The sequence below is a fragment of the Cokeromyces recurvatus genome (assembly GCF_025118155.1).
Source record: "Cokeromyces recurvatus strain NRRL 2243 chromosome Unknown BX663scaffold_1, whole genome shotgun sequence".
NCBI lineage: Eukaryota > Fungi > Mucoromycota > Mucoromycetes > Mucorales > Mucoraceae > Cokeromyces > Cokeromyces recurvatus.
Window position 1 is genome coordinate 1,042,981 of NW_026251387.1, and position 13,921 is coordinate 1,056,901.

A 13,921-nucleotide genomic window follows, 5' to 3' on the forward strand; every position below is an offset into this window, starting at 1 on the left:
TTTAGAAACTTCCTTTTTGGAAGGGGATACCAAAAAGGGATTTTCAGAGCGATGCTCATTAGGATTATCATAACTTTCCTGGACTACCTTAATACATTTATTGAGAAGTTGAAGAGCAACTGTGGCAGTTTCTATAGCATTGTCTAGGGAAGCCGTTTGTGCTTGAATAGATGATAAAGTCATGTAAGCATCGGCAAGCATCATACGATGCTGTGTATAGCTCTTGACAGTTGCCAAAAGATCGCGGGAGTTAACAGCTGGAATTTCTTGCCAGACAATTTTGGTTGCTTCAAATACTTCCTTACTTGTCTCAATATCATTTGTCATTAATAAATAATATGCATAATAAGTGCGATATACAATTTCCGCTTGTTTTGAACATCCTCGCGTTATTAATTGATGAGCTTTAATAAACTCCATTGAAGCTCTACCTGTATATCCTAATTCACAATATAATTTGCCAATACGACTCATAATTATAACAGATTCTGAAATTGGATCGTTTTCCACATCATCAGCCTTATTAATTTGGATAGCGTTAAGCTTAAGCAGAAGACGTAATACGCAAATTTCATAGATATATTCTCCGTTAATGGTGAAAAGATCAGCAAGCATACGAAGATGATCATAAAACTGTTCAATATCATCAATTTCTTCATAAATTTGTTGAAGGAGGGAGGCGTCAGGCGTTTTGCTTTCAAGTTTAGCTAGAGGTTGTATTTTCTTTAATAAGAGGCCCCATTGTTGAAGTGTTGCTTCAAATGTGTTAGGTGTTTCTTGTTTTGTTTCTCTACTACAAATAGCAATCCATGAATTAGCAAGGCCAAGATAATGAAGACGATAGTTCAATAAATTACTATCTTGACCATAATTCTATATAAGAATAGGTAAGTTTATTAAGCTAAATATGTATATTAAATATGTGTAAAACTTACCTGTAATTTTAATAAACTTAATGCTTCTTTGGCACATACTAATGCTGCCCTTATATTTTCATCACTATTACCACGTTTTGCTCTTTCAATACGAATTTGGTGTAATAAGATTCTATATATATTAAAAAAAAATAACTAAGTGAACTGTATATATCATATATGAATTAATAATTTACCTTGCTCTACGAACAGGATAATTTACTGCGTCATATAATTGTAATAATTTATTCACAATAAACAACTGAAACCTTGAAACGTCCATTTTTAGGGAAAGTCTATGCCATACTTTCAGCTCACATTCATACACAAAGCTTTGTTGAATTGCACTTAGTCCAGCCATTTGCACATATTCACTCGCAAAATGCACATTTATAAGATCCGGATCACTCACTGCAGCTCTTAAGTAACGATCCATTAACTTGGGAATTAGTGGTTCACATTCCATCATTCGTGAGACAGCCTTTGTTTCACTACCACTTACAAATGAATCCACTGTTGACACTGGCACTCGTTTTAGAGCCAAGCGGTATGCTTTTACACTATCCTCAAACTGCTTATTTTTGTGACAACAAATACCCAAAATCTCATAACGCTTACAAAGTTGTAGTCGCCCTTCATCTGATTGAGCGCGTTCCGGATCTTTTTCTAATAGTGAACATGCCTTTCTCAATGGATAAATTGCATGCCCAAAAAATCGTTCGTCTTTCTTGATGAGGGCAGTGCCAATATTGTAGTATGAGCCTGATAAATATCTGTATCCTTTTAAAAACTTTTTTTCTGCACATAGTTGTTCAGCTGTAGACAAGTACTCATAAGATTGTTGATAACTTGTTTCATCACTGATATCAAATTGCATACGCGCCAACAAAACCATAATATCAATAAAGGCAACCATCATATCAGCCGCTGTCATTGCACGTTTACTAGTTGATTTCTTTTTCAAGGCTAAATTAATGGTAATAGGTAAGGTTTCACCACACTGTTGGAGAACACTATTAAGATAAGCAATGATAGCGTTCCAGCGCTCCATATCAGGTGGTGGGGTGCGATTGCCATATTTGCTTTTTTTATCGGAAATTAAGTCGTAAAGTCGCTTAGCGCTTGAACGAAAACCATCAATACTTTTGCAAAGATTGAACAGTGCTTGTTCATCATGCTCATTTTGTGATGATGTTGTTTCTAATGTGGAGGAAACAATTCGTAGACAGGAAATACTTTCGTTTAACGTTGTACTTATATCCGCATCTAATTAGAAAAAAAATAAGTATATGCTTAAAAAGAAAAGAAAAGAAAAGAAAAGAAAACATACAAGTATCATCTAATACGATTTTATCCATTTGTACTGATCCAAGTGCTAATTTGGCATTAGCCGCATATGCTACATAATAGTAAGTATTTGGATTTTCAATTATAGAAACTAAAGGACCAATCATGTGCTTATAAGCAAAAAACGCTCCCTTATAACTCTTAGCCTTTCTCGAGACATAAGCGTAATATTCACATAAGATAAAATAGGAATCCATTTCAGCAAGGTCTTTTATATTAGGCTGTATATTTTCTAAAAAGTCTTTGCATCCTTGTTGAAGATAAGAATAATTAGCTAAAAATAAAGAAATTACATCAATAACTATACGAAGCAACTGCTAAACATATTTTTCATACTTACATTGTGTTGTTGCTTTTTCATAAGTAATACCAATACGAACTATACGATCCATAATAGATTTTAAAGAAGTGGATTTTGATATAACTAAAGCCTTTAAAGCCCAACTCTGAACATGATGTGAATGGAAAGCTAACTCTTCTAATATATATATACACATATACAAATAAATAAAAGGATAAAACTAATTGCTAACACAAAATGTATCGATGCTTACCTGTTAAAGGAAATCGGTTAGCTGCTTTATACAATAATCGTTGAAACGTATCAAGTTGTTTTTTGGCAACAGGCAGATCAACTTTCAATAGTTGTTTACACCAATCGAAGAAATTTCCTGATCTTTCCATAAAATAAGGTACGTACTAAAAGGAAAGACATAATTAGCTATACTTTAATTATTGAAACTTTTGTTTTGTTTTGTTTTTTTTTTTGGTTTTACCTTTGATAATGAGCCATCGCCAATTTCACACCAACATCGAAGTGTGTTCATTTGATAGGCTAAAACTAGCAAAATAATTGTTCGATCTTTAAGATTTGGATCCAATGGGAATTGAAATAAATCTTGATATTTAACCAACATGTCATCTTCCCATTGTGTTTTAATAATGGAATCGGGCACAACAGGTATTGTAGATGCCATAGCGACAGTTTGCAGTTGATGATTTCTAGGTGATTCCGTTAGCACACTTTTGATAGGACTAGCTGCTTTCTGAATGACAGTGATAGGTTTTTTGGCATCAAGTTGAACTTTGGCGACACTTGCTAATAATAAACGAAACTTGACAATTTCATCTAATGCCCTATTATACTATTCAAAATAAATAAATAAATAAATAATATAGATTAACATTAAGAGAGTTATCATAAAGAATTTTGCCCTTTACTTCTCCTAATTCGACCATCTTGCAAATTAAATTAGATGTTGTTTTTTCTAAATCTAATGGTTTAAGTGTTGTAAATGTATTCATATGTCTTAAAGCAGTCAAAGCATAAAATGAGGTATCTACTAAACAATTGACCGCAACCACATAGTTTCCTGTATGCAGTGTAGCCTGCTTGACACACATCAACCCTTCGATATTTTGGTTAACAATACGCATAGCGAGAGGCGCTAATCGTGTAGCCATCTGCTTAAATCGTGATGGGGTAGGTGGTGGTTTTCGTAATGCATCAGGACGTGAGAGGTCAAGTTGAAATGGTTCTAAAATGGTTTTTCGAATCAACATAGCCAGATCATCGTTACATTTTGAATAATCTTTTAGTTGTAATAATAAGTTTGAAGACAAATCTGACATGTTGAAAGTTAATGCATATATTAAAAAAAAAAAACGAAAGAAAAAAGCTACAGGTTTTATGAAGCAAGTTCGTGACGATTTTTATATAATCAAAGTAAATTAAAACACAGCGCGTAAGATTTCATAGTTTTTTAACCTTTGTTTCTATTATTATGGAACTAGTATCATCACCAGAATCACCTTCTTTATTATCCATTTCCAACAAGCCAAATAAGTCACTTTCCATCAAACTCTCACAAGTTCTTAGTTCTTCTTCTTCTAAAGATGCCGAAATTAAAGCAGCTCTTATTTCACTCTCAAATATTTCTCTTGATGAAGCTAATCTTCGGACCGATTTACGAGGTGAACTTGAAAAGGAACAGATTAGGAACAATAAGAAATTTCTAAATGCTTTTGAAAACGTTGTCAAGGTTTTATTTTTGAAATCTGACGTAAGCTATGTCTTAAAATTAACATTTTTTTTTTTTAAAAAAAAAAAAAAAAAAAAAAAAAAAAAAAAAAAAGCAATTTGATTTTTTAGAAACGCAAGTAAAAGTTATGAATAATGAATGTCAAGATTTAAAACAAAAGTTGTCCAAAGTTCAAGTACAAACTTCAGATATGATTGAACAAGCGAATAAGCTGCAAGATCACAAGTATATACGAAATACAAAACTCTACTGATAACTATCACTAATTTTATTGTATAGTATTTCATGCTCTATTCAAAAGACAGTTATAGATCGATTCTTAGAAAAATTTACACTCAGTCAAGAAGAAATCAAAACACTTAGCGACCCTTCAGAACCTATTGATAATGTATTCTTTACTTCATTATCACATTTACATCAGATTCATAATGATTGTCAACTATTGCTTTCAACAAAGGACCAAACAGCTGGGTAAAAAAAGAGAAAGAGAGATAAAAGGATTATTACTAAATTATTTTGTATAGCCGGGATATTATGGAATCAATGGCGCTGTATCAAGAAAATGCATACAACAAACTTTACAAATGGATGCAATATGAAAGTAGAACTGTATTCGGTGGAGAAAGTATTGATATCAGTTCTTTGATGACAAAAGCGCTGCGAGCTCTTATGTTAAGGCCTGTTCTATTCCAGTAAAATTATCTACAAATGTTTTTTTTTTGTATGTATATTTTGCGTTCATATTAATATATATTTTTTTTGTTCTGAAGGACAATTTTGGATGAGATTGGGTCTGCACGTCATGATGCAGTATCACAAGCATTTCTAAAGGCGTTGACCAGAGGTGGACCAGGCGGCACTCCTCGTCCTATCGAGCTACAGGCACCTGACCCACTACGCTATATTGGAGATATGTTAGCATGGGTTCATCAGGCTTGTGCATCAGAAAAGGAGATGTTAGAGACATTATTAGGTGAAAACTCTGAAGCAATCAATGAGCTATTAGATTGTGCTATGGATGGTACATGTAGGCCTCTCAGGACACGTATGGAACAAGTCCTGACATTACAACCAGGAGCTATCACTTCGTACAAAGTTGCTAATTTGATTCAGTTTTATGCGATAACATTGAGTAAATTAATGAGAAAAAATACGAGTTTAGAAAGGGTTTTATACGAGTAAAGTATAAAAAAACAAATTAAAAGGTCAAATATTTATTTACTTTACTGTATAGGATGACTGAGCTTGCATACAAATACTTTTTTAAGACATTAAATGCACAAGCAGAGCGACTAATGCAATCAGCAGAGGTAATAAAAAGAAAATTAAATTTGTATATGTATTTTTTTTAATATAGTTTATTTAGCCACCAAATCATAATCTGTCAATTGTATCTACAGTTCGAGAAATGACGAATCAATTGGTATTAAATTTCTTAAATATCAAAAGTCATTTGTTTAATCTTTTTTTTTTTTAAGAAAGAAATCCTTGCATCTTATGATTCATCACTGGTTGCAATAGGCATAGAAGGATTTAATTTTGCAGAAACTTTAGACGCTATTATTGAACCCTTATTAAATACATGCGAATTATCTGTTTCTAAGAAATTTAAAAAGATGGATCAAGACATTTATATGATGAACTGTTTATATCGCATACAAGTAAAATAAGATTTTATTATTGAAGTTTTTTTTTTGGTGGTTTATTGACTTATGCATATATTAGAATGTTTTGATTCCATATGAATTCACTAAACAAAAAAGAGCAAGTATTGAAGCACGTATGAATGATATATTAGATGACATTGCACATGAAGAGGTAATAAAAAATAAAATAAAAAGTTCTATATTTTTTACTCTCTTTGTATAGTATAATGAACTATTACAGCAATCAGGTTTAACTCAAATTAAAGAAATGTTAGCCACAAAAGATCCAAATGTAAAATAACATAACTAGGATAAGAAAAAAATACATATTATTAACTTATATTTTTGTAGACGCCATTATCCTCTCTTATGGATGTTCAAATACTTACAAATATTATGGCAAAGTTTGATACATTTTTAGTATCTATTAGTGCTGATGTGTCTCCTCAATTACAACGACTTTCTTCTTCTCAACACTGTCAGCAAGTTCAATCAAATGTGATTCGTTTATTACTAGAAACATATCGTGAAATAAGCAAAGAGGTAAATAATGGATATGAACACCCAGAACTTATTTTGCCTCGAACTGTACAAGATATGGAAGCCATTTTTTCGTTTGTATTATAATTGTTAATAATAAAAAAAAGGTTATTTTTTTTATTATTACGAATAGTATGTACACTATTTTTTGATCGTTGAAGTAGGTACATCTTCTTTAAGAATATCTGCATTCTTTTGTTGTTGAGTTCCATAATTATTATCGATGGAAGAAGATGTCAGTATATTAGTTCTTTCTTCAGTAATGATAGGTAATGTTATAGGTGATTCCAAATGCTGGTTTCTCCAAACATGAGGTACTGAACAAATATTCTCCCGGGCTAATTTTGACCATTCTTTAATACCTAATCGCTGCATCGCCAGCAAGATTGCCGATACTAACCCAGCACAAAATCCAATTCCATCATTTGAGTATGATACTAACGCTCCTGCTGTCAATAACATGATAGTAAAGTTTTCACGTTGTTTCTCCACATCTTCTATTCCATCGTTCAATGTACGTGCTGTACTTCCTAATTCAACACCTGAAATAAATAATAGCACTGCTAAGATTGAGGTTGGAAAGACCTGTAAAAGCCCAACTAAGGAAGAACCAAACAAAATTCCTAGAATCCATTTAAGGGACCCCAAGATGATGACAGAGACCTCAGATCGTGCACCAAATCGATACTGACCAGCAAGACCACCGGAGCCATGACAGACAGGCATAGCACCGAACCAACATCCCACTAGATTCATAACGCCTACACTCATGGCAATAGATGATGTTGAGGGCCGTTTGTTAGGAAATAGGTCAATGATAAGAGCACTGAGAGCAATAACAGAATTAAGACTAGTGAGAGGTAGTTGGCCAAGGCCTGCATTAAGAAAACCAGAGCGAAATTGATCAGCTGTAGGTACAATAATGGTATCAGGATAATGACCATGACCTACTGAAGGTCGCTCATAATCATTAGACGTGGCAAACATCATAATGAGAGCAAAAATGAAGCCGATTAAAAATAAGATAAGAGCTGAAGGAACTTTAGTTTGATAACAGAAGACGACAAAAATAAAGGCCAGAAGTATCCAAGTGTTATTATCGGACCAGTTCGTACTATCGATTGTCCACTTGAGGTCGGAAACAAGGCTTTGTGCTTTTTTGATTAGTTGTATAGCAGTACCTAATTGAATGCCTATTATGCAAAATAATAATAATAATTAGTTGTTAGCAGTATTTCCATATATGTGATATCATGTGAACCTTTGATTACTGGAGTAGGTGTAAATGTACCGATGAGATGAATTGTACGTGTAATACCTAGAAAGAAAACGAGTGCTCCAACACCTAATTAAAAAAAAAAAAAAAAAAAAAAAAAAAAAAAAAAAGAAAGAAAAAGAAAAAAAAATTAGCTAATATAGATAAAAGCCGAATTAATCATATTTACTTATACCAGCTGCCATATTTTCTTGAATTGGCATATTTTTAGTCAATACAACAGCGGCAATGGCTTTTTATATAGAAGAGAATTAATGTTTTATCTATGCAGAATAAATGTACAAATCACACCTTTCATAGGTTGTACGCATACTGGCACACCAAAGCATATACCCGATAAAATATTCCATATACCAGTAAACCAGAGAGTACTAGTTAAGTTGATCTGACCTGAAATAGCTAAAGACATCATAATAGGCAGAAGCGTGCCTAAATCGCCCAAACTGCCTGAAATCTAAAATAAATACATGTATGATTAACATACTGAGTTAGGCTGATCAATATATAGCATATTTAACCTCGTGAATTGTAAAATTTGTTTTAATCCGTCTTAGATATTTAGTAACTGATAATTTCATTTAGAAAAGGAACGGGAAAAAAAAAAGAAAAAAGAAAAAAAAAATAAATATTGCTTTTTCATATTTAATTCCCTGAAAAAAAAAAAAAGTAACACAAATAAATAAATTTACCCCACTTAATCATCTTCCTTCTTGTCCAAATCAAGATAACAGATAAAAATCCAGAAAATGTACTACAACTTAATATAATCGATCAAATTTTACAAGCAATTATTTTATTACATAATATTTGGAGGGGCCTGCTGATTCTCCATTTGACTAGGTTTTCGTTTCCAAATAATCTCTAGTTTTTGCCTCTGTTTTAAAATATCTTCCATAGTCTTCTCCCAAAGCTCAAGTTCTTTATCTTCTACGTTACCTCCCATCTCTAATAATCTTAATTCAGGCACTCCTCCATTTATCAGCACTTGGGCAATAGCTTTAAGGTCTTCATGCACAATACCGTTGCATCCAATATCTAGACGATGCACGCGGCTTGTTATTAATTCTGGTAATTCATCATTAGCAAATCCCCCTACTGTATTACTAAAGAGTCCTAAATACTGTAGACTACTATGATCTAGTAATTTACCAAATCCTTTAGCTGTAATTTGGTTCTGTCCAAGTTCAAGGTGTTGTAAAGTAGTTGTGTTAGCTAGCATGTAGGCTCCGTTATCATCAATAAGATTTTGTCGTAAGTTTAGTTCTATAAGTGCGCTATTATCAAGATGGGTGACGAGAGTATCAAGGGCTTTGGATTCAATGCTATTGTTATCAAGCCAGAGATGTGTAAGATGACGGTTGGTAATAAGCGATTGTCCAATTGCTTGCATCAGTGCATTGCCGTAAATAGAAAACTCTTGATTCGTTTCTTGTGGCTGCTCTGATAGTTCGCTATTAGATAAAGCAGGTGGTGGCAAGAGTGTATCTTCATCGGGTGATACAACATTGACCATTTTTAAAACATGCAAATGCTTGTTATGTCCTAAAGCAGTAGCTAACATAGCTGCACCTTCTAAAAGTGGATTTTCTGAAATATCTAACTCTTGAACTTGGCTTGCCGCATTACCTAAAACATGACAAGCCAATGCTTCAGCTCCTTTTACACCTATTTTATTCATACTCAAATTAACTTTAGTTAATTTGCTTAAAGAAGGTGCTAATGTTGCAATGCTGTCGTCATTTAATTCATTTCTAGCTAGATTTATTTCACTAAGATGCTGATTTTTTGCAAGTGCGTCTGCAAGTAACTTTACTGATTCATAGTTAAGTGCTTTGTTTTCAAAATCGAGTAGCTCTAATCCCTCATTGACAGCTAATCCTTCACAGAAGATACTAAAAAGATCTGGACGTTGACCAAATGCAGCATGACCAATATTAAGTGACTTTAAGGTTTCGTTAAGGGTAAGAGATTCGCTAAGAGCCTCAATACTTGTAGCATCCAGTTGATGACCAGAAATATAAAGGTTTTGAAGGATTGTATTATGAGCAATAGCATTAAAAATGCGTGTAAGCTCGTGTGTAGTGATGTGTCGAAAACTGAGAATGTGAAGTGAAGTAAGCTTTGGGTCGTTCTCATTGAGCTGCTTTACCCAACGATCAACGGCACCATCATTACCTCCCCATACCATGATTAAAAATAAAATAAAATGAAATAAAAATGAAAGAGAATTTTTTTTTTTTTACTGTCACATATGTATAAAAAAAAAATAATAATAATTTATTAATATTAACAGTAGTAGTAGGTATGAATGATAATAGAATTTTTTTTATGGTATTTTACGAACATCGGTTAAACTTCCTCGTCGGTAAGAAGGTTTAGTATTATTGGTTGATTTTGGTAATGGTGAAGATTCAGAAGTGGTTACTTTAGGTTCATTAATATTAGTATTACGTAATGTCAATGGTAAAGCGCCCATTCTATAAGAAAAAGTTAATAAATTATAGAAAATACATATATATGTCTTACCTTGCATAAAACATTTGTAATCTCAATCGCATAGCCTCATGATACAAGTCTTGAATATCTCGATTGTTATATAGTCCTTGTCTGATATTTCGAATGAATACATAAAACTCACAAACAGCTACTAATCGATCTCTACAAAACCTATCAATACAAGCCCAATCATCAAAGTATGAAATACGAAAGCGATAAGGCAGACTTGTACCATCGCTTCTTCCACATGCTTGACAGCCATTGAAAACAGTTGTTTGTGTATAACTACTACTATTGTTACTAGCATTGCTTAATCGTTCCCACATCTTAGTTGCTGTAGCTGATATCTTCAACGATGCTCCTGCAATTATTTTTTTTGTCTGTTCCTCTTGAAATCCAGTTGGAGCTTCTTCGATAAAACATGTATTCATCACAATCGCTTCATTTACTTTACGAATTGATAAACGATTATTAGGTCCAAATCTTAAACAGGCTTCCACATCCTCTTCTTGACAAGCTTTCATGAATGGTATCATGTGAATTTTTTTTAAACTGACTTTAGTGCCTGTCTTTACAAATTCTTTAAATTCATCCAGTAATAAAGCATCAGTATCGCCTGTTAATTTTGGTGGAGGTAATGCGGTAGTTTGCTGCAATACTAAATTATCATGAGATGCCATATCCTCCATTCGTTTTCTTAATTCTTGTAACTGCATTTGTTCTGCTCCTAACCGCTCTCTTGTCTCTCTTAGTTGATTCTCAAGGTGTCGTTGAGCAATCTGTAAATTATGCTTTTCACGCTTTTCATGAGCTACCATGCCATTTGCTTCTTCAAAAAGTCGGCGTGAAAGGTCCTCAAGTTCACTTTCAACCATATCTTTTGAATGTTGTATTTCGGCTACACGTTCAATTTCGTCTACATATTTGTCATTTAACATTTCCATGTCATTTTGGAGACGCTGGAATTGAGCTGTTTTGGTATCGAGTTGTTCGCTAATATTTTGAAGATTATCATTAAGATTAGCAATTGACTGTAGTTGGTCATCGATGCGTGTCTGCTCAATACTTAATTGAGCTTGGAGTTGTTCTATTTGGGTCTCATATTGGGATTTTTCGGCAAGAAGTTGTTGAATTATGGGTATGGGAGATTGACAAAGTGAGCAAATAGATAAATTGTTAGAGTCTAGAATATATTGACAAGGACAATCATTATTTGTAATAGATTGTACTTCAATGTTGTTCTCTAAATCATCTACTTTTATGCCATCATCCTCCATTTTATATTTAAAAAAAAAAAAAAAGAAAAGAAAAGAAAAGAAAAAGGGAAACTTCTAATAGTTGAATAAAAAAGGGAAATGTTTATAGATTCATTTTATTTATTGGTTGCTTTTTATGTCCAATAAGCTTGCGATTTCTAAAGTGACATTACTTCAGTCTCAGTTAGTTTTAATTCAATTAGAAAGAAATGAAAGATCCCAAATGGTCAAAAACACACACACACACACAAATCATTGTTATACTTTTGGTAAGTGATTACACCAATACATCAATATACAATGTAGCCCTCATGTATAGACACATTATCCAGGCATAATCACTAATAAAAGTATGTAATTTTCTTTAGATGATACTGACTTATTATCACTAATTGTACGAGCATACTCCTGGATCAATATATGTGTAAAAACAATAAATATCTCTATTAAAATATCAGTAAATAAACAACTATAAAATTATGAAGATTAGTAAAGTCAACGACGAGACCGAACAATAGTTCTAAAAGTCGACTATTTTATATATAATTTCAAATGATGAGTATTTATATAAAAATATCTGATATTAGAGAGGAATTAGAAAAGTATTAATAATATTTAGTATTGTTAGTAAAGTGTACAGCGTCTTTAAATTTATAATTCATGAAGGAGTATAACATAAACAAGTTAAAATCTCTTCTTTTATATTATTTGTGCAGGTATTTTAAATCTAGAATTAAAATAAAATAAAATAAAATAAAATAAAATAAAATAAAAAAAAGGGGTAAATAACTTTGATTATCTTATTTTGATGATTGGTCGAATTATCATGAAATTTTATTGCATGTTAGATCGAGACAATCAATATAGTATATTTCACTGGACTAAACCACAGTTGGTCATCTTCAATTAACAATGATAAAAATAATTCGTGCAATTATCTAAGACTTTTACTTTACAAAAGTTAACAGTAGGGGATAGTAGTAGATGTAATAAAAGTTATAACAGAGGTAAGAATTGACTACAATTAAGAAAGCAAGAAAAGGAGTGAAGTATTTATTATTTGATATTTGCAAAAATATTTATGTGGGTTTAATCCCAAAGTATGTCAACAATAAGGTGTTTATCATATAATCCTCGTTTTTTTACCTGATTTCTCGAAACAACTACAGGGCAAATCTTCTTTTATTTTTGTTCCAATTTATTATTGCTTTGGGGTGCAGTGAGTAGGGTGATCTATGTATATATCATTCTTATTTTCTTTATACCCAACAAAATTCCTATTTAAAGGTAAATCAGGCCTTTAAAAAGAAACGGATTTTTTATTACAAGTGTAAGTTTAAACTACAGCAATACATTTAGCTGCTTGTTATAAAAAAAAATTCCCTTTTTTATTAACCAATACTGATTATTAATAATTTAACTAATAAGTTTATAAATTGATTACAACATGTCCGTTCAATTAAACAAAGATCAAAGAGAATGCAAATGTTCAACTTACTCTCAAAGTGAGTTGGGATATAGTGTTGTTCACAGACATACAGTCCATATACATCAAGAAATTGATGAAGGTCTAGAAGATGCAAATGCAACTGAACAAAGTAAATAGAAGTTAAAAATATACATTTCAAACGTTACAATTAATAAATTCAATAATACCAACTTTTTTTTTGTTATCGCGCTAAAGATGTTTATGATGCAAATGATGACCTAATTTTTGACGATAGCGATGCCATTGATGCTATTGATTTAGAAGACTTGGATTTTTTAGAAGGAGAAGAGGATGTAGTTGAAGGTATGTACTACTTATTAAAAAAATAGTGTTATTATAATTATCTTCATATAGCTTTTTTATGTCATGAGCTGACTTATAATGTCATGTTTCATGATTAAACATGCGGGTCATAAATTTATTTAAGAAATTCTATCCTAACTCTCTCTTGATCCGCTCTATCTAATAACATTAAAATCACTGACACTTCATTGTCAACAGTATACCTTATTCGGTCGTAACTAACACTTTTCTGATTCACATCTTATCCTCAGACCTCTTTAACAATTCTTATAAATAACCATCAATTTAAATTCATAAATAAAGTAATTGACTTTAGAACTATTGTTCGGTCTCGTTGACTCTTTTTGTCTTAATATTATTTTTTATTTTCTAATATTTTTATTTGATATTTTAAAAAGAAATATCACAATTTATACTAATTTTTTTATTTACTTTATTCATTTTACAGATAGATGAAATTAGCGATAGCTTGGAAGCTAACGATGTAAAATTATTCAACACCAGTGAAAATGAAGCCCTTCCATATTATATTATGATTTCTTTTGGCATTCTTTCAATCTACCACTTTGACAGTTACAGCTACAGAAAGCCTATTCAAATTTATGAATGCTA

General features: G+C 32.0%; 6 protein-coding genes across 6 annotated transcripts; 1 reads left to right on the forward strand and 5 right to left on the reverse strand.

Annotated features, from left to right (window-relative positions):
* Window positions 1-1,107: 1,107 nt before the first annotated feature.
* BX663DRAFT_528514 (uncharacterized protein) lies at window positions 1,108-2,368 on the reverse strand (the record flags this gene model as incomplete). The annotated part of the gene is made up of 2 exons (XM_051530167.1): window positions 1,108-2,180; window positions 2,245-2,368. The coding sequence occupies 2 exons, from the start codon at window positions 2,366-2,368 to the stop codon at window positions 1,108-1,110; spliced, it is 1,197 nt and encodes a 398-aa protein (XP_051387838.1).
* Window positions 2,369-2,789: 421 nt separating this feature from the next.
* On the reverse strand, window positions 2,790-3,893 carry BX663DRAFT_425176 (uncharacterized protein; the record flags this gene model as incomplete). The annotated part of the gene is made up of 3 exons (XM_051522474.1): window positions 2,790-2,960; window positions 3,038-3,406; window positions 3,483-3,893. The coding sequence occupies 3 exons, from the start codon at window positions 3,891-3,893 to the stop codon at window positions 2,790-2,792; spliced, it is 951 nt and encodes a 316-aa protein (XP_051387839.1).
* A 152-nt stretch (window positions 3,894-4,045) lies between these two features.
* BX663DRAFT_482121 (oligomeric Golgi complex subunit 6-like protein) lies at window positions 4,046-6,576 on the forward strand (the record flags this gene model as incomplete). The annotated part of the gene is made up of 11 exons (XM_051524397.1): window positions 4,046-4,324; window positions 4,398-4,528; window positions 4,583-4,774; window positions 4,828-4,995; window positions 5,074-5,481; window positions 5,538-5,613; window positions 5,670-5,726; window positions 5,782-5,964; window positions 6,029-6,121; window positions 6,173-6,241; window positions 6,301-6,576. 11 exons carry the CDS (start codon window positions 4,046-4,048, stop codon window positions 6,574-6,576), a joined length of 1,932 nt encoding a protein of 643 aa, XP_051387840.1.
* A 27-nt stretch (window positions 6,577-6,603) lies between these two features.
* On the reverse strand, window positions 6,604-8,758 carry BX663DRAFT_12969 (uncharacterized protein). Its single transcript, XM_051521538.1, has 6 exons — window positions 8,455-8,758; window positions 8,284-8,330; window positions 8,057-8,219; window positions 7,935-7,997; window positions 7,751-7,834; window positions 6,604-7,682 (listed from the first exon to the last, which is right to left on the reverse strand). The coding sequence occupies exons 1-6, from the start codon at window positions 8,465-8,467 to the stop codon at window positions 6,631-6,633; spliced, it is 1,422 nt and encodes a 473-aa protein (XP_051387841.1). The 5' UTR covers window positions 8,468-8,758; the 3' UTR covers window positions 6,604-6,630.
* Window positions 8,326-10,209, reverse strand: BX663DRAFT_12874 (uncharacterized protein). Its single transcript, XM_051521534.1, has 3 exons — window positions 10,110-10,209; window positions 8,455-10,007; window positions 8,326-8,396 (listed from the first exon to the last, which is right to left on the reverse strand). The coding sequence occupies exon 2, from the start codon at window positions 9,951-9,953 to the stop codon at window positions 8,562-8,564; it is 1,392 nt and encodes a 463-aa protein (XP_051387842.1). The 5' UTR covers window positions 9,954-10,007; window positions 10,110-10,209; the 3' UTR covers window positions 8,326-8,396; window positions 8,455-8,561.
* Window positions 10,012-11,557, reverse strand: BX663DRAFT_539272 (uncharacterized protein). Its single transcript, XM_051530710.1, has 2 exons — window positions 10,292-11,557; window positions 10,012-10,242 (listed from the first exon to the last, which is right to left on the reverse strand). Exons 1-2 carry the CDS (start codon window positions 11,536-11,538, stop codon window positions 10,092-10,094), a joined length of 1,398 nt encoding a protein of 465 aa, XP_051387843.1. The 5' UTR covers window positions 11,539-11,557; the 3' UTR covers window positions 10,012-10,091.
* Between the last annotated feature and the right edge of the window lie 2,364 nt (window positions 11,558-13,921).